Genomic DNA, 23,465 nt, shown 5'->3' on the forward strand with positions numbered 1-23,465 from the left:
CACATGGAACAAAATATGTCCAAGTCCTTGTTGTCGCCGGACGTTTAATAAGCACGGAACGCTTTCCGGTCTAGTGACGTCAGTTATTTGTGTATGCTATGGAGAGAAGCATCTGACGGAGTGTAAGTTTCTATCATTTTACGACATTTTCAAATGTTGTCAGTTCATATGTGTTATGCGGAAAGTAGTTTGAAGCTTTATGCGTTGATTCGCTGTTTTCCATGCTGTTTTTTTTGACTGTTTAGTCACATATTGTGATTCCAGTCAGTCTGGCTCATGTTCGGCCCTGTGTGGGCAGGGCGGCAGGATAGTAACGGTTGCACATCGGTAGACATGACAGCAGCGCTGTTCGCCCAATTTCATATGCCTTATTATGCTACTTTTAACTCCCAAAACTCCCCCCTCAACTGTCTCTCGATAAATTGTATGATTACATTCGGAATAATTATTGAGGGTAACCCATTTTACAGAAACATGGGGAATGTTCCTATTGTAAAAAAAAATTGACTTAAACAGATTGGGAAAATGTATTGACTTTATAAATCAAAACAACAGCTACATAAATCGTAATTTATATCAATTTAAAGCTGCTGTGAGGAACTTTCTGTTTGTGTTGATTTTGGCGCTCCCTGTGGACAAAGACGTACCTCTTATCTCTTTGCTGATTCTGTCCTGTACATGCTTAATTGGTGTTTTTTAAGAAAAAAAATCTTATCCTGCTTTCTTTAACAGTCAGATGTATCACTCACTTTAAGTTTTTGACATGGAAAATGTAAACAAAAGCAGCGTGCAGTTAATCACCTACCTCCCGCCAGCAGTTTCAGACATTAAAAATAACCATATAAAAATAATCCATCTTGTCGCTGATGGTCTGGTTTGCTTTTGTAGGTCATATAGAGTCATCAGAGCTAATTTCAGTCTCTTTCATAACCAGTGAAAAACTCCTCACAGGAGCTTTAATGGTATTTTCTGATTATATGATTATTGGTTATTCTCATTATGTTATCTATTTCCTTCCATTAACCCTAAACAAGTGGTCTGTTTTCACAATATCTCTGCGCTAACTGCTCCTGTCGAGCTCTTTAATAACATCAATTGAATCTGTTTTGGATCTGTCTGCCTCAGTCTCTGTCCGGCCTGTTGGATCTGAGCATCAGGATAGGGAAGCAAAGTGAAGAGGCAGCTGCCGCTGGTGCAGCGGGCCTGGTGCACAAAATGTCTGAGAGCCCGGAGAAGAGCGCCTCGGTGTCGGCTCAGGAGCTGAAGGAACAGGGCAACCGCCTCTTCCTGAGCCGCAAGTACCTGGAGGCCGCCGCCTGCTACAGCAAAGCCATAGTAAGATATCCATCTACTTCTTCCTAAGTGTTGTGCATATTATTTGTATAGTTTGGGCGCATCCTTATAGCCCATGTTTTGATTTTCTCCCTTCTGTCAGACCCACAGCCCCTCCTTCCCAGCATACTACACCAACAGAGCGCTGTGCTACGTGAAGCTGCAGCAGTATGACAAAGCCCTGGCCGACTGCAGACACGCTCTGGAGCTGGACAGCCAGTCAGTCAAAGCTCACTTCTTCATGGGCCAGTGTCACCTGGAGATGGAGAATTACGAAGAAGCCATCGGTAACCTACAGAGAGGTATGAGAGATTTTCCTCAAGTTTTGAAGTTATCTCCTCAAGTGTAGACAAATTTATCTTATCTTCATCTTTATGTTTTTTTTCCCAGCTTATAATTTGGCGAAGGAGCAGCGGCTGAACTTCGGCGACGACATTCCCAGCGCTCTGCGGATAGCGAAAAAGAAACGCTGGAACAGTCTGGAGGAGCGGAGGATCAACCAGGAGAGCGAGCTGCACGCCTACCTCACCAAACTCATCCTGGCTGAGAAAAAGAGGCAGGTCTTCTTTAAATATGGTGGTGAGAAAGACAACATGTCGCTCTGAGATGGATGTTTGTTTTTTTTCCTGAAGTAAAGTTTGTGTGTTCGACAGGGAGCTGGAGGGCTGCAGACAGAAACAAGAAGACAAATCAGAAGACGGCAGAATTCAGCACAATGTGAAGGAGATCCACACGAAACACGTAGGTGTTTTAATTTAGGAAGTTAGCTTGACATTTGATCTACTTCCTCTCCTCTTTTGTCTTCTCTCCAAGCAGAAGAAAATGCTTATTTGTTTTTCTGTAACCTACAATCTGTATTTTTTCCCCTACAGGACAAATATCTTTCAGACATGGAGGAGCTGTTTTGTCAAGTAGACGAGAAGAGGAAGGTCAGTGTTGATGACCCTAAAACGTGACCAAAAATAATCCACCTCTTCATGTTTGTGAAATGCGAAAAAAACTACTGTTCACGTTTTATCTGAACATGATTTTCAGTGTAGTATGTTCTTTCAGAAGCGTGAGATCCCAGACTTCCTGTGTGGAAAGATCAGCTTTGAGTTGATGAGAGAGCCCTGCATCACTCCCAGCGGGGTCACCTACGACAGAAAAGACATTGAGGAGCATCTACAGGTAAAAACTCCCCAACGTATATACAAAGAAAAAGTGCAGCCAGCTTCTGGCAGCTCTCGACGAGGTGTTTGGACAAAAATAGATATTCAAAACGTATAAAATCAACATTTATTATTTAGTTTTAGTTAATATAGATGATTTAAATTCTGTGTATGAGGAAAAGAGTAGTCAAAGTTTTAGGAAAAAAATCCACGCGTCTTCTTTTGTCTTTCAGCGAGTCGGCCATTTTGACCCGGTGACGCGCTCTCCTCTGACCCAAGATCAGCTCATTCCAAACCTGGCCATGAAGGAAGTTATTGATGCTTTTATTTTGGAGAATGGATGGGTGGAGGACTACTGAGCGGTGACAGGAAGGAAGGGAAGTGATTTTTCGCTCAGTTGCCTGATCCCGATCTCCACAGATTTAGGACTCTGAGGCACGTGTTGCGGAGTGTGTGAGGGTTTAGGGTTCTCCCATTGTCAAATCATGAAGTGCACGAGGGCTCTGATGTGGACTTTTCAAGGCCAAATTGCGCCCCTTCTGTGAGTCCACGTATCTGCAGACTTTCCTGCGGGACCCAAAGTTCACAGCCAAATTGCTGACGTGTAAAAAGTGGTTGTCCTGCCCCCCCAACTTGATCCAAGCAAAGAAAGTATGGATGGTTTATCAGTATGTGACAGTGGTGTGTATTCACTGTTATTTAGTGCACATTTTCAGAGTTCACCCTCACACACTGCATGCCTGACAGCAGTTCAACCTGTCAGGGTTTAGTGCTGCAGGCTGGAGATCGGGACTGGGCCGGTGCGTTCAGGCTCACGTGCTTCAGTCGGTCACTTAGAGGGGCTGTTGTTCTGTCATCATTTCAAACCTGCAGCGACTCGCTTCAACTGAAATACTTTCCTGTTCTGTTACAAAGTAATTCACAGTGAGGGAGGAATACATGAAACAAAAAGAAATGATGTTTCTTTATTTGAGCAGGGACACTGCACAAAGAACATTAACCTTAAATAAAACAGGAAAGATGGATTGCACCGGGTTTGAGCAAATTGCTACTTTCTAAGTAAAAGTTTCAGTAAAATGAATGTCTAAACCAAAAAGTTATACAATCAAGAAAGAGCAAAAAAACCAACAACAAAGAGGTTCAAAGATGAATTTTGAAACGTGCAGTTCTGTCTGTCACTAGAGGTCGCTGTGTGCCATCTGCGACGTGAACGTTTCACTAGTGGTGGAAAAAGTCCTCCGATTCCTCAAGTCTGTTAGCAGCACAAATGTATTTCTGTCAGTTGAATTTAGTTTATTGCCAGTTATTTATCGACTAAGATAAGATAAGATGGAACTTTATTCATCCCCAAGGAAATTATAGTGCCAGAAAAAACAACTCCACTGTCAGGCGTTTTCTTACATAATGCAAGATGTCATTCTCATTATGTCACTAACATCACCACAGAAAGATTCATATGTTTTTGTTAAAGGAGAAGTTCAGTGTTTCTAAACCTGGGCCGTACTTTTACAAATTTGGATGTCAAAGTGACTCACAGGAGCAAAAACTTTTGGATCCGGAACTCTCCAACTCTAACTCACGTTTCCACCGTCCTGTTCAGGTAACACCTCACCGCCCGCGGGATTTCAGAGCGAGACTTATGTTTCTAGTTGCACAAAAAAGATCTTACTCTTTAAAAAAAAGGACGATCTTTGTAGGGATAATTTCCGTAATGTTGTCGGACACCTGGAGTAACAATGTGAGCCTGTCAGCGGCAAAAACGAGCTCTTTTAGTGAACGTACTTTGATCGGGCGCAGTTGCCCCAGGGGATTATGTTGCAGCCATTGTGGCTACAGCTACTGGACCGATCCCAAAAGTTTTTGTTCCGATGAGTCATTTCCACCCCCAAATTTGTAAAAAAAAAAAAAGTTTAAAAATACCGAACTTCTCCTTTAAGTCTTGAGACCAAGTTTTTCCGCACTTTAAGAATATTTAATTGTTGCTGTTACTCGATAACTTGACAAAAAAAGCACTTTAAGTTATAATGTGTAAGTTTGATCAAAAATCTAAAGATCCAACCTTCATCCAAATGTAGCACTTTAACAACACATGATTGAATACTAGTTCCCCTCTTCTCCTTTCATGCGAGTATAAGGAGTTGTTTTATTAATATACACAGCAGACCTACTCTTGTGTTATTGCCATACAAACAGAGACAGATATTGTTTCTTGCTTCCTGATCAATTCAGTTTCAGATTTGCATTTACAGAGAAACTGAAGCCTCTCACTGACAGTGAGATTTCAGTTTCATTGTCGAACAGGAAGTCGCTCGTGTTCGACCTGCAGATCCAGTTTAGCTTCAGCTGAGCTCTGACTGTTCAGCAGCCCCTCTCTGTTTCTGTCTGCTTGTTCCATGTGACTCTTTTTGCTGGGACCAGTGAGAGTACATTCTGTTTTAATCAGATGAGACGTTTAAAAACCGTCTGTACAAATCAGAGGATTGAATTTGACTGAATGTTTCAAGTAGTTTCATTGTTGGTTTCTTGTTGCTGATTTGTATAATTTAAAAATAACAAAGTACTGATTATCAGTTCATGTGGTAACCATGCGGCTCGGAGTGAACAATCTGCTGACGACTTTCAGTTTATGTATCAAAACTGCACAGCTGTGGCTGCTCATCGTTTCAACTTTAAATGTGGGGAAGTGTTGCGTTTGCTGGCAAACTAAAAGGTAGTAAATTATAGCGCTGAAGCTAAGCGAGGCACGGTATCGGGAAGTGAAAGTTTTTGACGTTACTTTAAAATTGTTTTCATTTAATTTTCTCTTTTTTAAGAGTGCAGCTTCTTTGTGCAGAAACTAAATTTGTGCTTGTGATGTTTTTGATGGAGTTTACTTGTTATTTTTTCCCCGTAATTGTTGGTTTTTCAACACTTTGTGTAACTGTATTAATAAGCAACAGCTGTTTCTCATTGTTCTTGCTGTACTTTTCTATAATAATGTGTCTTTGTTTTAATGTGACAATCCAGCTTCGATTCAATCGCGTAAACGTCTGATTTCCTGCGTGTTTCTAGAAGACCGTGAACACAACTTAAAGGAACAGATCTACTTTATTTCTTCGTTTATCTTTAATTATCTTTCAAACAGGAAAACTTTGTTGATAAACCTGCTGCACCTTAAAAGATACAACAAATGTTTGAAATTGTGATCAAATAAATGTTCCATGTTTTGTACGCCTCAGTATCTTTCCTCTCATCTCTCACAGTAACAACAGACACGTGTATAAACACAACGATAACTGAAATGTTGGATGTACTGTGATAATATGTCGATCAGATGTTCCTGTCAGGATGAATTGTAACTACAGCCCTATCTGTATTCAGTGTAAACTGCTAATTAGCAAGTTCCCATGCTAACACGCTCAACAAAGACATTACAGCTGCTAAACATCTTGATGTTAGCATTTAGCTCAGCATCAGATTAATAATGATAACAGTCAGGGTTGTAAACCGGACACGTGATGCTGCGACAGTCAAATCTTCAGCTGTTTTAAGAACCACAGAAATCATGTGCAAACATTTTTCAAGCCGATTTTTTTTCTTTATTTCTGTTAGAAAGTTCAACAAACAGACAAAAATCGTTTGGTGTGAAAATTTCCCATTCTGACATAGAAGCGACAGAAATAATATTTAAAATGTTTTAATTTTCTGTGTGCAGGACTTGGTATCAACATGTTGTTTTCGTGATCGGATCACAAGTGGACAGCCTTAACTACAGGTGTGAACGCACCCAGGACGGATTGAAGACGCATTCAGATCCGATCACTCAGGCCACATACGGAGGTGGTCTGGGACGCATTTATCCACATACGTCTGGTAGTGTGAACGCACATGTGTCCAGGGCCACATTAAGCACAGCCCACTCTCCCCGTATCCACGGCAACAATCACGCTGATGTGAAACGCAGTGTGCACCGAAATACAGACAGGTCGTCTCCGATCAGTGTCACCTCACAGCAGGAAGGGTCCTGATTCGAATCCCGATTTAGCCGAGGCATTTCTATGTCGAGTTTTCTCATTAGGTTAATTGATGACTCTAAAATTGCCCGTAGCTGTGAATGTGAGCGTGAAAGGTTGTCTGACTCTCTGTGTCAGCCCTGTGATTGACTGGCGAGCAGTCCGGCGTGTGCCCCGCCTCTCGCCCAATGAGATCAGTTCCAGACCCTCCTACAACCCTGAACAGGATAAGCGGTGTAGATAAAAAGAGGGTTTGGTCGCTAGTCACAACTTTGGTCATTAAATACAGGTAATTATTTGTATTATTAGCAAAAATGGCTGAATTAAAGACAGAAAAAAAGCTTCACATGGAATGTACCTTTCCAGGTATCACAGTTCATCACTCTGTTCAGTCGCCCTCATGAAACATCAAAGACGATCTTCTGTTGTTTATAAGAAGCCGACAAAGCAACTTTTCAAAGCCTCAAGTTTCCAATTTGGCATTGCTGTTTTTATTCAATTAGAAATCTTCTCTTTCATCACCAGTAAAACCAAAGATTATATTTCTTTGTCTCAATTTCAGGAATCATTTTTAATTGCTTTGATGCACTTTTGTCTGGAATTAGCCTCATTTTTTAACGAACATAAAACTGTCTGAACGTGATATTTATGAGGATGCTAATTTGGGCCAGTAAAAAAACACAAACCAGGCTTTAAACAAATAATTCTGACGTAAAAAAAATTAGCTGACTCCTCCTGCAGATTATGGCTTGAAAATGACATATCGGCAATCGGCATCGATATGTCATTTTTCTGCCGATATTTTCCGCTGATAAAACAACGCTTTAATTCTGCTTAAAGATTCAATACAATAAGAGTAGGTATGATGGCAGTTACACTACAGGGGGAAGTTCTCTGCAACTAGGTGGAAAAAAGCGTGTCTAATATATCGGTATTGAAATCGGCAAAAAGGGTTGGAAAATATCGGCAAAAAATCCAATGTCGTGCATCCCTAGAGGTAATAAATTAGGCGAGGCTCATTTTCACATAAACTTCTATAGTCAGACTTCTTTGTGCAACCACTGGAGTCGCCCCCTGCTGGCCTTTAGAAAGAACATCTGCATTTACTTCACTTTCAGATCCGGAGGTTACGTCCACTTCTTATACACAGTCTGCGATTTCCTCCTGTTAACCTGCACTGGAGGACAAACTGTGATTTAAGATGTGGATTACATTTTTTTTTAAATAAAGGAGTGTTGAAGGCAAAGCTCAGCCGAGGAAGGTGGAGATGAAAACGCTGGTGTCGAGGTTGAGAGTGGCGTGCCACCAATGGTCGGGGAAATACAGCACCTGAGGGAGAAACATCGCATCTGTTAGAAAACACTTTGTGAAAGCTCTTCTGTAAAACCTTCTGAGTTTTTATGCTGTGATTTTATGTTTTGGGTTAAATTTAGAAATATTTCTTCAAACTAATATTTTACCTAAAATCAGGGTTAGAGAAAAACATCGTAAGTAAATCATTTAAACACCTTCAAATTTAAAAAATACTCAAGTTTTCAAATGTCTTGCTGACCTAATAATTCCCCTAAATTTAAATGTAGATAAAAGATGAAGTCAGCTATAAACGCCCTTAAACATGTGCTCCTTGTTGTTGTCACATTAACTCCACGCAGCCCTGAATCACTGGAAAAAGGTTATTATTGTCTTAGCTATGAAGGAAAGTTCATTTTACTGGCTCATGGTGTGCTCACCTCTCCAGGTCTGATGGTGCACTCCAGCGGAGCCTCCTCCTCGGGAAGGTTGGGATAGGTCTCCGTCAGCCAGGACAGGGTGGTACGATTCGGGTGGAAATGAGGCTCCTGATCCGGCGGGTAGAGGAACCAGCGCTATGTGATCACAACTGAATCAATCACTCAAACTACAAGACGCTCAAACTGCGACTTTTATCTGTCTGCGCCAAATCGAAGAGATGAAACAAACGTACATGTTTTTATTTGCTCACCTTTCTTCCATAGATGACCTCAGAGTAACCAGGGCCGTGCCAGTGAAAGGGGACTCCTGTACCAGGACCTGCAGACAGAGAGAGCGGATCTGAGGGTCAGAGCTACAGCTGCAGCCTCTCTAGTAATCATCATTTACATATTTGACATGGGATCTAAGTCAAAGAAAGCCAGCTGACATGAAAACATTTAGAAACCCTGCAGTTTGCATTAAATTTTTAAATCTAAAATGTTACAAAACTATAATTCTTAAAGTTTTAATCTTGACGATCTCAGTTTCGTTCTCTTTAGAGGCACCTATGGTGATAAACAATAATTGCGGGAACACACTTCCCAGATATGCATGTGTGACGTCCACGGTTGGCTCCGGTTGTAACTCTTGATTTTCCTCGCTGACGGTCGCTTTCCTTTTCAGACTGTTTGCTTCATCTGAGCGTCGAGTTTGTTTCTTTTTCTTTGGATTTTCACTTCTTGTTGAAGTTGTATCTGTAGTCATCCATCTTTTCTTTGTTTGGTCAGCCATAGTAGATTACTGTTTACTCGCAACACAAGAAAAGCAGCCGCTTAGCTCCGCCTACCCTCTCTGGCAGACCAACCACTGCTGGCTGATGGAAAACGCGTCACTAACTGGGCGCTGCTTGAGATTTTTTCGCGTATGTCGCACCAGACACCCAGTCTGTAATACTGCAGATGCAAAGGAGTTCATCAGTGGGCCATAGGCTCAGTCACCATTGTGTTACCTCATTCAGCGATAGATAGAGGCTTAACAGACATTTATTTCCATGAAAATAGTCAAGATTATCACTTGAAAAAGGCTTTCTTGTCATTTTCATATCTATCTTAGGTTTTTCTATTTATTTATTGTTGCTTATTTAGCGATTATTTTAAAGGGATAGTTCAGGTTTTTTGAAGTGGGGTATATGAGGGAGAAGGAGGAGAAGTCTTGGGAGGATTTTTTAGAAGGTAATAAACGTATTTTGCAGAAAATAACATATCATACACATTTTTTTATTTCAAGCAGAGCATTTCATATGTTTTAAAACATGAGTGGAGCTGGTTTTTAAATGGAAAACTTTGACATTATCACTCTAACTTTTGAGGCTCTTATATGTCAGCTTTTAGATATACATGTGTTTGGATGTTTGGATTTCACACAGCTCAAACAGGATAAAATTGAATGAATTTTTTTGAGGCCAAATGAGAGAAACTGGTCATAAAATAAAATTCTTCAGGACTTAGAGGGTAATTCAAATCTTTATAAACCTGGGGCCAATATTTGACATATTCTGTACGAGCCATGAAACAGGCTGTAATGACTGCAATGTAATCTTTGGGGTTTAATGCGCCTGATCAAAGTACTATTGAAAACACAAAAGGCTCAAAATCATACCAACAGATTAAGGCAGCGATAGACCAACAACTTGTGTTCTGCGAGCCAACAGGTAAACTCTGCAGCATTTTCCATTGTGAGCACATTAATATGCTGCTGTTAGCTTTTAGCCAGAAGAACCGATGCGTCTTAAATGAGTCCTCACACAGCTGCCATGATATCGTAGCTGCAGACTTCAGCCTGAAATCTGAACACTGACCTGCGATCCCGAAGCTGTACGCTCCGCTGGTGCGAGGCAGGACGTACGGCGGAGCCTCGTAGTGCTCAAACAAATTCTGCCACTCGGTGAAGTTGTTGTCGCCAAAAAAATACAGCGTGTCTGAAGAAGAAGAACACATCAGTCCGAAGCTCACCTGCAGATTCAAACATACAAACGATTCCCACAAAAAGACGTGCTTGTAACTTCTTCCAAGTATTTTGTGTGTGCGTCACAGCCTGATCGATATTCTTCCTTTACAATCAACAACTTGTTCAGGTTAGATAGGAGACAATTAAAGTGGGTGGCAAGCTTAAATGCATTATAAACAAATGTTTAGTGCAGGCTCACCGCTGCCGAGTGTGTCCACAGACTGAGGCCTTAGAAAAAAGTCCACGTACTCCTGGAACGGGACGTCCACTGAAACATAAAGAGACGGTGACTTAGCAGCTGCTCAGCGGTCAAACCATCAATAAACAATAGTAAGAATGCCTGCAGGTTAAAGAGGTCACTGGCAGACTACGACAGCAGCAGAGCAGGATGGCTGTTAGACATGCGTACCTTTCTTATAAGAGTAAGTGTTAGCTGTGCTGAGCCGCACTCTCCGCTCGCCATATTCTTGTAGTAAGCTCGACTTGGAGCACAAAAACCTGAATTTCTAAAACAAAGTGAATAAATTGAAAGTTTTACTCAGTGTTGGAATAGTTTTTGTTGTATGTGCTTTTTTTTAGTGAGTATGTGCTGGAATAATCCACCCTGCGAAACCCTGCGCCAATTTTATGCTTGTTTTATTTTTTCTTACTTCCTTAATGCAGTTAATCCACTCCACCTGTCATGCTCCTATTATGTTTATTTAAACGGTGATGCAAGGTGTACTCAAATCTTTGATAGAAGTTAAATTTAAAAATACCACATAGAAAAATACTTCAGATAAAGATTTGGAGGGGATTCAAGTCATCTGAATCAGAGGGTGGATTTTTCACATGCAGTTATCACACATAAAAAACATTTGCATCTACTTCTCGTTCTGTTTGCAGCCAGAAGAACATTCTTTATGTTTAAATACGTACCGTGTTATCAGTCAGGCCTCTCAGGATCACCGGCCTGCTGTACGCATATCTGGGGAAATAACATTTGATCAGCAGGTTTGAGTCAGAATACACGTAAACTCAGTTCTCCTTAAAGCTGCTGTGATTAACTTTGGGTTTGTGTTGATTTTGGCGCCCCCTGTGGACAAAGCCGACTCTTATCTCTTTGCATATTTTGTCCTGAACATGCTTAAGTGCTGGTTTTTAACAATCTCATCCTGCTTTCTTTAACAGTCTTATGTATCACTCACTTTAAATTTTTGCCCTGGAAATGTAAGCAAATGCAGTTATTCTCTTCGTCTGACACCTACCCCCCGCCAGCAGTCAGTCTGTTTGATAACCAGCGAAAAACTCCTCACAGGAGCTTTAAATACATTTAGGAAGTGGACGTAGCCTCTTGGTTTAAAAAATGAAGCTAATGCTAAAGTTCCTTAATCCTGTACTCCTTCTAACTGCCAGAAGGGGGGAATTAAAAATGTGTTACCTCAGTAATCATTTTCCACACAACTTTATGGTCTCAATAGTTAGTTTAAAGTCTTCCCATCAAAGTATTTTGTTAATTCTGTACATTATAGTCCCATTTAGAGTAAAATACACAATTTAGCAGGGTTTTCTTTAGGGAGTGGCTACCTCTGACTGACAAGTCGCTACCATGTCAACTTGAAGAATTGTTCGGTTGTACTAAAAGACACTCTGATGAGTCTAATGGTCATTTTTTCAGTAAAAATATTTTATTCAAGTTTTTTTTTTGCTAGCCAAAATTAGCATCCCAATTAACCGTGAATTACAGATGTACCTTGCTAACCAAGTAAGCAGTTGCTAACAACTTTGCTCTCCCATCTCTTCCACGTACAGTCACTTCAAACTTCAAGCTTCAAAAACAAAGATGGCGACGGCCAGAATCCCAATCTTGAGGTGTCAAAACGGTGGTCTACAAACTAATAGATGACGTCAAAGGGGCCTTTTTCACATTCTGTTGATCTTAAATTTGTACAAGGTTCATTCATTCAGCTGCTTTACCTGACTTTGTATTAGTGGTTGCTAACGTGTTGCTAGGTGATTGCCAGTGATCTAAAGATACCTTTCAATGAACTGCCGATGTGAGAGTAAAGAGCTGTCCAACACGTCGATGTTACAGGGACCTTCATCCTGTAACCTGAAATCTGAAGTAAATGACCTGAACACAAAGAAAGACATGAAGATGAGAACAAAACAGTGAGATCTGAAAACCGGTGATGTGAATTTAATACAAAACATCACTTAACTTTTTCACTATTTTAGAGTCAAGTTAAGACGTGTAAGAAGTTGTAGTTAATTCGTTTAATCTGTTCTTAAATCCCTTGGGCAGCCATCGTTAGCATATCAGTCAAGTTTAAACGTAGAGTAATTCCCATTCCCTTTAATCCATTCATTCATCACTTCTCATTATATCACTGTGAACTCTGATCATCAAATTTTAATTTTCAGTTTTCAGTGTTCACACTCACCAGCCGCCCTCGTCGTCTGACAGCTGCTCTGCCTTCACCGCGATGAAACATAACAGAACAAACTGTGTACATGTGTTGAATACAACCTTTTTATATTCCATTCAAAACTACTCTTACAACAACTTAAATGTAGGTACAGTTAGGTGAAAAAACAGTCAATGTGAGGTGGATATGTTGCATTATCCCCGCGCGTGAGCTACCTTCCTTCTTCCTGTAAAACGTCCAATCAGAGAGCAACAATCACGCCTGACCGTGTGCGGCGTTCACGTTTATCGGGAACTATGATTATCCTCTCCTTACTCTGCCTAAAGCGTGTTCATACTTTACCGATGTTGCACGAACTATTATGCTTATCATTAGTACTTTGAATAAAGGATCTGATCACTTAATAAGTACTATACCATATTAGTACTCATACTACACTCTTAAAGTAGCTACTCTGCTACAAGTAAAACTCCTGCATTGAAAATGTTTCTGAAGCAATGGGATGCAGGAACAAGTAGACAATGTACTTAAAGTACCAAATGCTGAATAATGTCCTGTAACTATACTATTATTAATTAAATCCTTAAATCAGCATTACTCATTACAACAACTTACAAGTAAAACGTTTTTAATACAATCAAATGAAGAGAGATATACAGCTTGTATTTGTGTTGTGTAAAGGACACTTACAATTAAAATACCAAACAAATAGGGACGCCTACACAATGTAATCCAGTTACTCTGCCATTCAACAAATGGTATCATATTAAAATGCCAAACACTGAAAGGTGTTTCTAACAATTTGATGATGAAAATCTTAAATATACTTTGTGCTTCATATTAACCATGTCTAAAATGTAAATCACAGTTGCTCAGTGCAAATAAATCAATTGCATTGATAGTTACAGTCAATAATTACTAAGAGGTAACAGAACAGATAAAATCAATTCAATATATCCTGCTGCGTTTTATATCTAAGATCATAAACAAAGAAAATGCAAACAAAACAAAAATGATCAGAATGTTTCAGCCAAAACAGCAAAAGTTAAAACATTTAAAAAGACTCATCATAAAAAATAAAATAAAAATATCCTTAAATGTCTCTTTTAAATTTTCTTTTAGTTATTACATTTGCTCATGGCTTAGGCATACATATTCCAAAACTTTTCTGAAGACACATTTTTATGTTATGAAGAATTGCCTTTCAAAGGAAACTGTTAAGATAAAGGGAGAAAAGATGAATTGTTATAGTTTACTTTAATTTATTATATGAATGGATTTGATGTTGTTTTTTCATTTTTAAGAGTATTTTTAAGGCCACTAAAGTAGAAAAATATGCAAACAGTGAAGATAATTTCCCCTGGTTAAAACCAACTTCAACTTATTCCAGGATTATTTTTAACAAAAGGCAGCATGCGGTCCCAGACAGCTATTCTCTGTCTGCAGCTTCTCAATGTGCTGATTTCTTTTCTTTGCAGTGACAATAAAATGATTCTGTTTTTGGACTTTAAGTAAAATAAGCAATCTCAATATAAGTCCTGGGCTGTGGGGATTACAGATGTTTTCTGTCAGCATTTTTGCAGCCCAGATCTTCTGGTTAATAAGCAACCAAAGGAATTAAGAATATTTCATATGACTCTACTTGCTTTTGAATATCCAGGTTTGTGCAAAACATTCAAGCAAGTTGTGCAAAGAATAAAAAAGATGCTGCATGCCTAAAGTGTCTAATAAAAAAATAGCTTTTATTTAGTCATCCACCATTCTCTTTTTTTTTGTAATTTAAATACAATTAATCAGTCATTACAACATCCCTTATTTGCAGCTCTAACCTTTTAAATAAAGTGAATTTTTTGTCTTTCCCTCTTATTGACAATTTTATGTAAAAACTCCTTCAAGAAAAGAAACTTAAGTAGAAACAAGGGAAATTTTCCCCTTTTTGCTTGTTTTAAAACAAATGGCTCTCACAGGTTAAATATGAGACCATAAGACAGATAGACTCTCTATCTCCATGTCATCTATGAAAGAACCATGAGAGAGAAGAGAACAGGTAGGATTGAGAGCAGCAGAGGAACCGAGAAGGAAACCAGGTGAGCCGCTCCAGAGGATGAACCAGAGGATGAACCGCCCTCAGAGGTTGTACCATCCGAATTGAGGGTGACGAAGCCCGGCTGGTCACTGGTGATGGAGCCGTTGATCCAGGACTGGTACTCCGACACTCGGGCGTAGACTCCGGGGATACTTGGCTGAGCACAGCCTATTCCAAAACTCACTACTCCAGCCAGGATCCATATGGAGCCACTTTTTCTCACCAAGGGGCCGCCTGAATCCCCCTGCAAGAGGTCACACGTCGTTATATCACCAGAAAACAGAGGGAGGAAGTTAACTCAAGTACTGCACCTATAACTTCATCAGTAAAATCCTTGATTTACAGTGTTGCGTGAGTAATAAATACCTAATGATAAATATAAGATAATGAAACAATAAAAGTGACATTTTCCTACTTTGACACTTTGGCTTTTTCAATTGTTTTTCAATTTTTTTGCACAAATTGTCGCGTAAATTAAAAAATGACACCTTCCACATCTTTCTCAGTTGTCTCTCCAGACGATCCAAATGAAAATCCAAACGTTACAGTGCTAATGTTAGCTTAATGTTAGCTGTAGCTTTAGGAAAAACTAAGGTCAACATTATCAGGGAATTAGACTCAATGAGTGACTTTTGTTTGGTTTGTGATTTTGTGAGTCCACATTGTACCTTGAAGTATATCTTCCTGATTGCATTCTTAAGTAACATTTTCAATGCAGGACTTTTCTTGTTGGACAGAGTGGCATAAGTACTGGGAGGGTGGTGTTGGTTGATAGCGGAGTGGTTTGTAGACAGACTCACCTGGCAGGAGTCCTTTCCTCCCTCCTCCAGACCAGCACAGATCATATTGCTGGTGAGTTGAGAGTAGGACCGGCTACACTGAGTGTTCGACACGATGGGAACACTCACCTCCTGAAGGTTCTGAGGAAAACCAAGAGGAACTGCAGAAAAAAATCAATATTTATGTTAAGTGAGTTGAGTTTTTTGGATACAAACTACAAGGAGCTGTTAAAGAATTTGACTCTGCGATACCTGTGGAGTAGCTTAGCATAATTCACAGTAAAAAAAACTCCACATTTTTCTCACACTGGTGCTCTGTGCAGGCCCTCATACAGCCTCTGCCTGAAACGACTCAGTCAGCTGTGTCCCTTTAAGAGACCCCGCCCCTGCAAGCCTGCTTTCTTCTGATTGGCCGGCTCTCTGAGGCTGCACTTTGTGATGTCACAGCAAAAAACTGTGTGAAACCTGGCGTTCACAGCAGCCTGCAGACTTAACAGGGGATTATTCCAACATAACTTTTATCTACAGATTTTAAACTTCACCCACGTTTAGTGTGGACATCCAACATTGTAACATTATATACAGTATATGTCTTAAAATGTGAAAAAGCATTTTCAACTTTTGCAGGCCGTTAATGATGCCATTAACATGCCAGTTTTGTCTGCAGTAGATCTGGTTTTATGGTGTCTTGTGGTGGATTTCAGTGCAAAAAACAGTTAAACATTGAAAACTGTATGTGTCCATAAAATGATTAACTGTTGTTAATAAATTAAGAAATCCCTACTGTCACTTCCGATGTTTCCCCATCCGGTGACCCATACGTTGCTTCCAGCGTTGACCACGCTGCCAGTCGCTGCCAGACACACGGGTCTGATGTAATTGGTGAACGAAACGTCGGAGGAGAGCTCCAGTAGGGCTACGTCGTTGTTGTTTGGGGTGTCTTCGTAGTTTTCATGGGTGATGATTTGTGACACGGCCCGGGACACTTCGTTTAAGTTCAGGAACTGTTGGTTTTGACGTCCGAGGTAGACCACGAGACCGAATGTGCTTGCTCTGAGAAAAAAAGATGACATGCTTTATTACACGATGCTTCAGACACTCTGCTGTGGCTTTAAGTGACTTATTGTCGTGCATTTTCCTGAAACCTTTTTGTTTTAAAAGTGTCTTACATTTTTGGGAAATTTAAAGATTAATTTTAAAAAGTTGCATTTTGAGTTTGATAATTTCTGTCACTCTTAATACACAAAATCTAACTGTTTACAGTTCTTTTTCTTTACTGGGAGGACCTCCAAACACACCTGTTCTTCTCTAGGATCTGGCTAATTTATTATCCTAACACCCCGCCATTTTTTTATTGTTTTCCTTTGTCTCTCTTTCTGAAGAACTGCCGTGGCGTAGAGGACGCTGAGCCTTTAGGCAGGGCTTTTGATTTACCTGTCCATCTGCATTCTCTTCCCAACCCTCACCTGTGGTCATGAGCTTTGGGCAGTGGCTAACAAAGTGAGATTGCAGATAAAAGCTGAAGTCAGCTTCCTCTGCAGGTAGTCTGGGCTCAGCCTTAGAGATGAGGAGGTTAATGTAGTTTAGAAGTGAAATTAGCTTCTAAACGCCTTCATTTGGAAGTTTTTTTTCCAGGCAAGGAGGAGCTGGAAAACTCTGCTGAGGAGGGAAACGTTTGAACTGACTTGCTTAGCCTGCTGCCAAAGTGACCCAGCTCCAATTGCCGAAAGAAAATGTAAAAATGTTTCTATTCAAACAGTTTCTTCTACATTTAAAACTTAGACTGGGCCAAAGATGGGGAACCAATATCACATGCAGTTTTTTGGGGGGGAACACTTTTTGTTTGTTTCTTTAAACTCATAAAAAAATCTTTATTTAAACACATAATTAACTGCCTCATTGTTAACAGTTTAGTATTTAATCTGATCCTTGTGGTTACTTTTGTGAATTTTATTTGCTTTAAGTCACACAAACCGTTTATTGTGTTCTGATTTGTGTGTGTAGTAGCAGCAACTTCAATATCTTCACATGTATTCATTGTAATTGATTGCATAATAAGATAAACAATGATATGCGGCTGTTGGTTTTGTGCCACACCTCATCATGTTTTCTTTTGTTAATTACAGTCCATTGTGTTTAGACAGGTGAGGTGCAGAGTCGTGCGACGGCGTCAGAGCTCACCTGGGGAAACAGTGAGCTGCACTCAAGACCCACCGCTTGTTGACCAGGGAGCCCCCGCAGAAATGACCGCCGTTCCGGTGCAGACTGACCTGCCAGGGCCACGCGCCTGCAGGAGCATCCTCACCTCCCACGATCTTGGTGTTGAGCGGAGCAGTTCCACAAACTGGAGGGGGGAAGCAGTCCGAATGTAAACAACTAACTCTATGTACCCTCTAGTATCTGATTTAAGGTACCCGTTAGCGTCTCTTTCAAGATATCAAGGTATCAAGGTACACTTTAGCATCTTTGTCAATGTACCCTCAGAATATGTTTCAACATACACATTAGCATCTGTTTTAAGGTACTCTTTAGGGTCTTTTTCAAGGTATCCAGTGTTTGTTCTAAACTAAACTTTTGTATCAAAGTACCCGTTAGCACCTGTTTAGTGTTCTGTTTAGCATCTTTATCAAGGTAGCCTTTAGCATATGTATTAACGTACTCATTAGCATCTGTTTTGAGGTAACAGTTGCCTTATATTTAAAGGATAACTCAGTATTTTTTAAACCTGGGCCCTATTTTTACAAATTTGGGGGTCAAAAACTTTTGGAATCGGTCCAGTAGATGGTCTCCGCAATACGGCCGCAAAGGCTTCAACATAATCCCCTGGGGCAATTGCACCCGATCAAAGTATGTCCACTAAAAGTGCTTGTTTTTGCCACTGACAGGCTCAGATTGTTACTCCAGGTGTCCGACAACATTACGGAAATGATCGCTACAAAGATCGTCTTCTTTTTTAAAGAGTAAGATCGTTTTAGTGTAACCTGAAACACAAGTCTCGCTCAAGGAGAAGTCTTGTTTTGAAATCACGCGTGAGTTTTAGTTGGAGAGAGGATTTGTTTCCATAGAGGACTGCCAGCAAGAATATATTTCAAAAGCCGTGGCTAAACATTTACCTCATTTCAACGATGAAGATGAGGCATTTGAATACGATGGCCGTCCCTATTTATTTGAGCCAGAGTATACGAAAGAATGGCTCATTGAGATTGAAGACAGAATGAGGAGAGAGAAAGAGAGAGGGGCAACTGGCAGAGCAGGGTGAACCGGCTGCCGGCGGAGGACAACTACTGAACCGATTCCAGAGGTTTTTGTTCCTATGAGTCATTTTGACCCCAAAATTTGTAAAAATAGTGCCCAGGTTTAAAATGATCCTTTAAAAGTACCTTGAAACCTCTGCCTTAGTACCCTTTAATATATGTTTAAAGGCATCCCCGTACCTCTGTTTAAGTTACCATTAAGAATTTGTCCAAAAGAACGAACCCTTTAGCGTTTGTTTTAAGGCACCCTTAAATGTCTCTTTCAAGGTTCCCCTTAGCAGTTCTTTTAAGGTGTACTTGAATGTATGTTCAAAGGCACCCTCCAGACTCTGTTTTATAAGATACCCTGTAGCATTTGTATTAAGGTTCCCTTGAGCAGCTGTTTTAAGGTACACTTAGGTAACTGCATTATTCTTTTCAGGGTCTCTTCTTACATGTGGTTAATGTGAAACTTTTTTTTAGAGACCAAAACTTCTTGGGTTAGTTTAAGAAAATCATGGGTCGGGTTTAAATAATAACTCAACATTCATAACAACTACTACTACTTTTCAGTGGCCTGATATGAAATGAGACGTGAAAAGCCTAAATTAGGTTTGACAATATGCAATAAGACGGTGGGATCAGGCTGCTGTGGTTCATTAATGATTGTGGGTAATTTACACTTTTCTGAAACTAAGTTTGAATTCTTCTTTTAGGGGGAAAAAGTAACAAAACTTTTATTGAGAAACAACCATTTCAGTCCCTCCCCGGAGCTTCATACGTGTAGCTTAAAGCCGCTGTAAGATATTTAGACTATTCAAACCTCAACTTGATGAATGTGGACAGTTTAAAGACCAGTTTTAAACCCTCTTTAGATGAACAAAATGAATTAACAAGTGTATGAGAACAGAACTCACCGTCTAACTGAGCGTTGCTTCCTGTGGGAGAGACAAAGAAGAAAACATTTAGTCACTAACAGGAAACTGTAAATCTGCATTTGTGTTGTACAGTGATTGTGAGATCTTTTTAAACAGTGTTACTCAGAAAGTTCCGAGAAGTTGTTTGAAAAAACTAAACTGACTGGTTACTTATGGGTTCCAGGTGTTCGTGGGTGAGGTTAGCATGTACGAAATGAAGTCAAAGTAAATCTGATGATGCTTGCTACTGTTAATCCCTCTGTTTCGAGATGACAATTAACAACACAAAGAAGATTAAAGATAATTACGGAGAATAATTAATGTATCTTAATTCTTAAATATCACATGTCACTCCTGCTTGTATACTTTTATTATAATATCTTAATGACATAACATAGATAATATTTATGTACTTTTACTGTAATACCTTACCTAAATGAGGCTGAGAATACCGCTGTATCTTTAATGTGATACTTTAACTTCAAGTGAAGACTACTGCACTACTTTTATTTTGATACTTTTACAAACTGAAGCTAAGAATAATTCTGTAAACATTATTATAATGAAATATTTCTACATGGTACATTTACTTTTTGTAGTTTAAGTATATATTTTTGTCAGTACAAACTATTAATTACCTAAAGTAATGAATATGACAGAACCGGTGCTGTAGGCTAGCTGGGGTTAGCTAAAAGCTAGCCTGGCTCTGTCCAAAGGTAACAGAATCAATCTCGCTCTGACCCATTGTACCTGGCTTGTTTTTAACTTGAAAATGGTGAACTTTTGCTTTTAGGTTTGTACTTGTTCAAGTTAAACAATCAACATTAGACTTGAAGATGGAGAACTTTTGAGAAAGCAAGGCTAGCTGTTTTCAGTCTTCATGCCAAGCTAGGTTAGCTTTACGTTTACTGTACAGCAGAGATTAAAGGCGTATTCACAACCTTAACCTTTACTAAACCTTTGGTTCTCTTATTGTGTGACTCTGGTACCTTTGAAGAAAGCGATGCAACAGCTTTTTCTGGTTTGATTGGGCCCATTGGCAGTGAAAGACTATGTGGCAATTCCAGCCTGTTTCATGGCTTCAGGCTGAAAGAATATGTCCCAGGCCCAAATATGTTAGATGTGTATCTTTGGCCCGAACCTCTCTTTCCCGTTTCCATTCATTGGCTAAGCTAAACTAACTAGCCGACTGTATATTTATATCTAGCGTTCAGATATAATCGTACCGGTACATCATACAAAAATACAGGTAGGAAGTTTTCGCCCCTCTATTCTTAAACTCCCACTCCCTCCCCGTATGACACATGGGTAAAAGAAATTAAGAATACTAATGACATTAAAAGTGAACATTAGAATGAAAATTTAAAGTAAAAAACAATCTATCGTACAGGAATGAACATGGTATCAATCTTGAAATCTGACACATCTCCACAAGAATGTGAATCAACCTGTTTCCCTAACGGTTGAACTATTCCCTTCAACATTAGTCATTACTGTATCAATGGACAATCCGTACAAATGTTTCCAAATCATTACACAGTCATTGTTTCTGATATTTGTGTTGAAAAGCATGCTCCTCAATAACTGGGGTGGAGAAGGTGCTTTATTTGAATAGAAAACTCCCCCTTATTTTGCTACCATATATCATAGTATTGATTTAAGATTACTGATTATTCTATAAGCAACAAGTTGTTAAGCTAACAGACTGAAGTCACCTTTAGGTTGAGCTCAGTAACTCAGCGGGGATTTTAGTGTAAACACAATGACAGTCAAACTGGCTGTTCTGGATTTTCATGTCGTGTGACGGATCCTTAAGGCATGTCTGCTGATACTGTGAGTGACAGTCTCAGTTTTTGACGTACATCAACTAAAAGAACAGGTGGAGGTTTTTTGTCTGATTAAAAAAATAAAATAAAACACTTTGTGCATCTGCTCTTTAGTAACCAGTGAGTACAGAACATTCTGATACATATATGACTGAAAATCAAGCGTATACATTTGATATTGTAGCTTATCTTCTTACAATTTATCTCTATTCAGATTTTTCTTTTACAGAAAACATATCATTAATAATTAAACTCTTCTAAGACAGTATGTAACAGCACTAACCTGTAAGCATTGAGGCCGCCAGCAAGACACCACAAATTAAGAGTTTGACCTCCATGGTTCTATTCTTCTAACTTGTTCTTGTGATAACTGAGTGAGCTGAACAGCACTTCAACAGGGAGGCGTGACTATCTGCACTGAACCTGCCCTGCTGTTAGGTGCATTGTGCTGCTGACATGGTCTGTTTAGGGCAACACCTCCCATACCAAACACAGGCCCTTCTCTACAAAACACCAATTATAAATGCCAGTACCTGCTTTGAAGATGGTTGGAATATAAACCACAAATAAGGCTTTTAATTTGGAGTAATTTTATAGTGTAGTCCAAGTTTTTTTCTTTCTTTTGCTCTATCCCTTGGTGTTATTAATCTTATATAATTTTAAATTATTTTCATTTATTAATATCTAACATTTTATTGTTTTCACTGTCCTTTTTTGAATCTATTTTGGTCCATTTTTGTTCTTGTTTTCTGTCTGTTTGTTCTTGTGTCAAGCACTTTGGGCTGCATGTTTGTAAGAAAGGAGCAATATAAATAAAGTTGAGTTGAGATATTGTACAGGTAACTGTCTAAAGCCTGAAACACCTGCCGATGAGCTAACATTCTGTGACTCGTAATATCTGCAGAGCACGTCTGTGTCAGTCGTCAATACTGTTTCTGTTTGTTCCTGGCAGTGAGGATAGAAGTACTTAAGACTTTTAATTAACTCAGAGTATAAATTCCAGGGTTGAACTACTCTTTACAAATGCGGTTAGGGATTAAATGTTTAATCTAATTCAGAAAACTAAGATTTAGGCTAGCTGTTTCTAGTCCTCATGCTAAATTTAGAGTCTAAGTCTGGATTTAATGAACATTTAACCAATCATATGCTTAATTTAGCCCTGATCATCCGTAGGCCTATATATATTAGCTTTGCAATATGTCAATATATCTAAAAAAAACATACAAAATATATGGAAGATTGTATATAGGTGTATGTATTAGCCTATTTATAAGAGTAAATTGTAAAAAACACAGCCAATAAATACATAAATAACAGCTTAACTTATAGGATAGAAAAGTTTAACTCCTCTATAATTCACATATTCCTTGTATTTCTCAATTTATCATAACTGACATTTCTTTACTGTTGTGTTTACAATTTAAGTACCTTTTCTCTATCTAAAAATATAATTCAAATGTGTTTAAATCACTATTGTATAAAAGGTTACTCTAGTGAATATGTGCTACAACAACAAGCTTTTACTAATACTTTTCCTGAATAACTCTTATTTTTTGTTCTTCAGATGACAGTCTTATGAACACATATTACGCATTCATATAACCTAAATCAAACAGGAATGGTTTATTTAAGTGGAATACCAACAAAATTAGTTTTGAAACGTTGATTTACTTTCAGTGACGGGTGCAGTTAAATTTGTATTAACCTTTTTTAAACGTTGTTTATTACTTTCTGTTTATCTACATTTGTTCATTCAGTCTCGCTGTATCTACACTCAGGATTGTAATTTATTTTCTATATAAAAATATTGCTTTTAAGAGTAGAATTGTTCTGGCAGTTTCTCGTTGCGAAAAGAACGGACCAGAAGCTTGTAGAAAGTGGTAGAAACTTCTAGGGACACGCTTCCGGGTTACGTCATCACGCTACGCACCCGCGCCGAGCTCTGTGATTGGACCACAGACTTGGGAAAGCTCGAGAAATAACCAGACGTTAGTTGGAAATGTATAAAATAACGGTGGCGGTTG

The 23,465-nt window shown here is 39.2% G+C and overlaps 3 protein-coding genes across 3 annotated transcripts; 1 reads left to right on the forward strand and 2 right to left on the reverse strand.

Annotated features, from left to right (window-relative positions):
* Positions 1-59: 59 nt before the first annotated feature.
* On the forward strand, positions 60-5,691 carry LOC138604475 (E3 ubiquitin-protein ligase CHIP-like). The gene is made up of 8 exons (XM_069676422.1): positions 60-122; positions 1,126-1,335; positions 1,436-1,634; positions 1,723-1,892; positions 1,990-2,073; positions 2,205-2,261; positions 2,386-2,502; positions 2,717-5,691. Exons 2-8 carry the CDS (start codon positions 1,216-1,218, stop codon positions 2,840-2,842), a joined length of 873 nt encoding a protein of 290 aa, XP_069532523.1. The 5' UTR covers positions 60-122; positions 1,126-1,215; the 3' UTR covers positions 2,843-5,691.
* Positions 5,692-6,052: 361 nt separating this feature from the next.
* jmjd8 (jumonji domain containing 8) lies at positions 6,053-12,828 on the reverse strand. Its single transcript, XM_069676098.1, has 9 exons — positions 12,616-12,828; positions 12,210-12,305; positions 11,111-11,159; positions 10,602-10,698; positions 10,392-10,460; positions 10,044-10,163; positions 8,457-8,524; positions 8,206-8,340; positions 6,053-7,804 (listed from the first exon to the last, which is right to left on the reverse strand). The coding sequence occupies exons 1-9, from the start codon at positions 12,714-12,716 to the stop codon at positions 7,724-7,726; spliced, it is 816 nt and encodes a 271-aa protein (XP_069532199.1). The 5' UTR covers positions 12,717-12,828; the 3' UTR covers positions 6,053-7,723.
* A 383-nt stretch (positions 12,829-13,211) lies between these two features.
* LOC138604391 (serine protease 27-like) lies at positions 13,212-21,825 on the reverse strand. Its single transcript, XM_069676316.1, has 6 exons — positions 21,725-21,825; positions 19,616-19,636; positions 17,647-17,809; positions 16,250-16,518; positions 15,487-15,626; positions 13,212-14,930 (listed from the first exon to the last, which is right to left on the reverse strand). The coding sequence occupies exons 1-6, from the start codon at positions 21,777-21,779 to the stop codon at positions 14,616-14,618; spliced, it is 963 nt and encodes a 320-aa protein (XP_069532417.1). The 5' UTR covers positions 21,780-21,825; the 3' UTR covers positions 13,212-14,615.
* Positions 21,826-23,465: the final 1,640 nt, after the last annotated feature.

This window comes from Semicossyphus pulcher, unplaced genomic scaffold, assembly GCF_022749685.1.
Source record: "Semicossyphus pulcher isolate SPU_LCO1_2020_fin unplaced genomic scaffold, fSemPul1.0.p SCAF_25, whole genome shotgun sequence".
In the NCBI taxonomy this organism is placed as follows: Eukaryota; Metazoa; Chordata; class Actinopteri; order Labriformes; family Labridae; genus Semicossyphus; species Semicossyphus pulcher.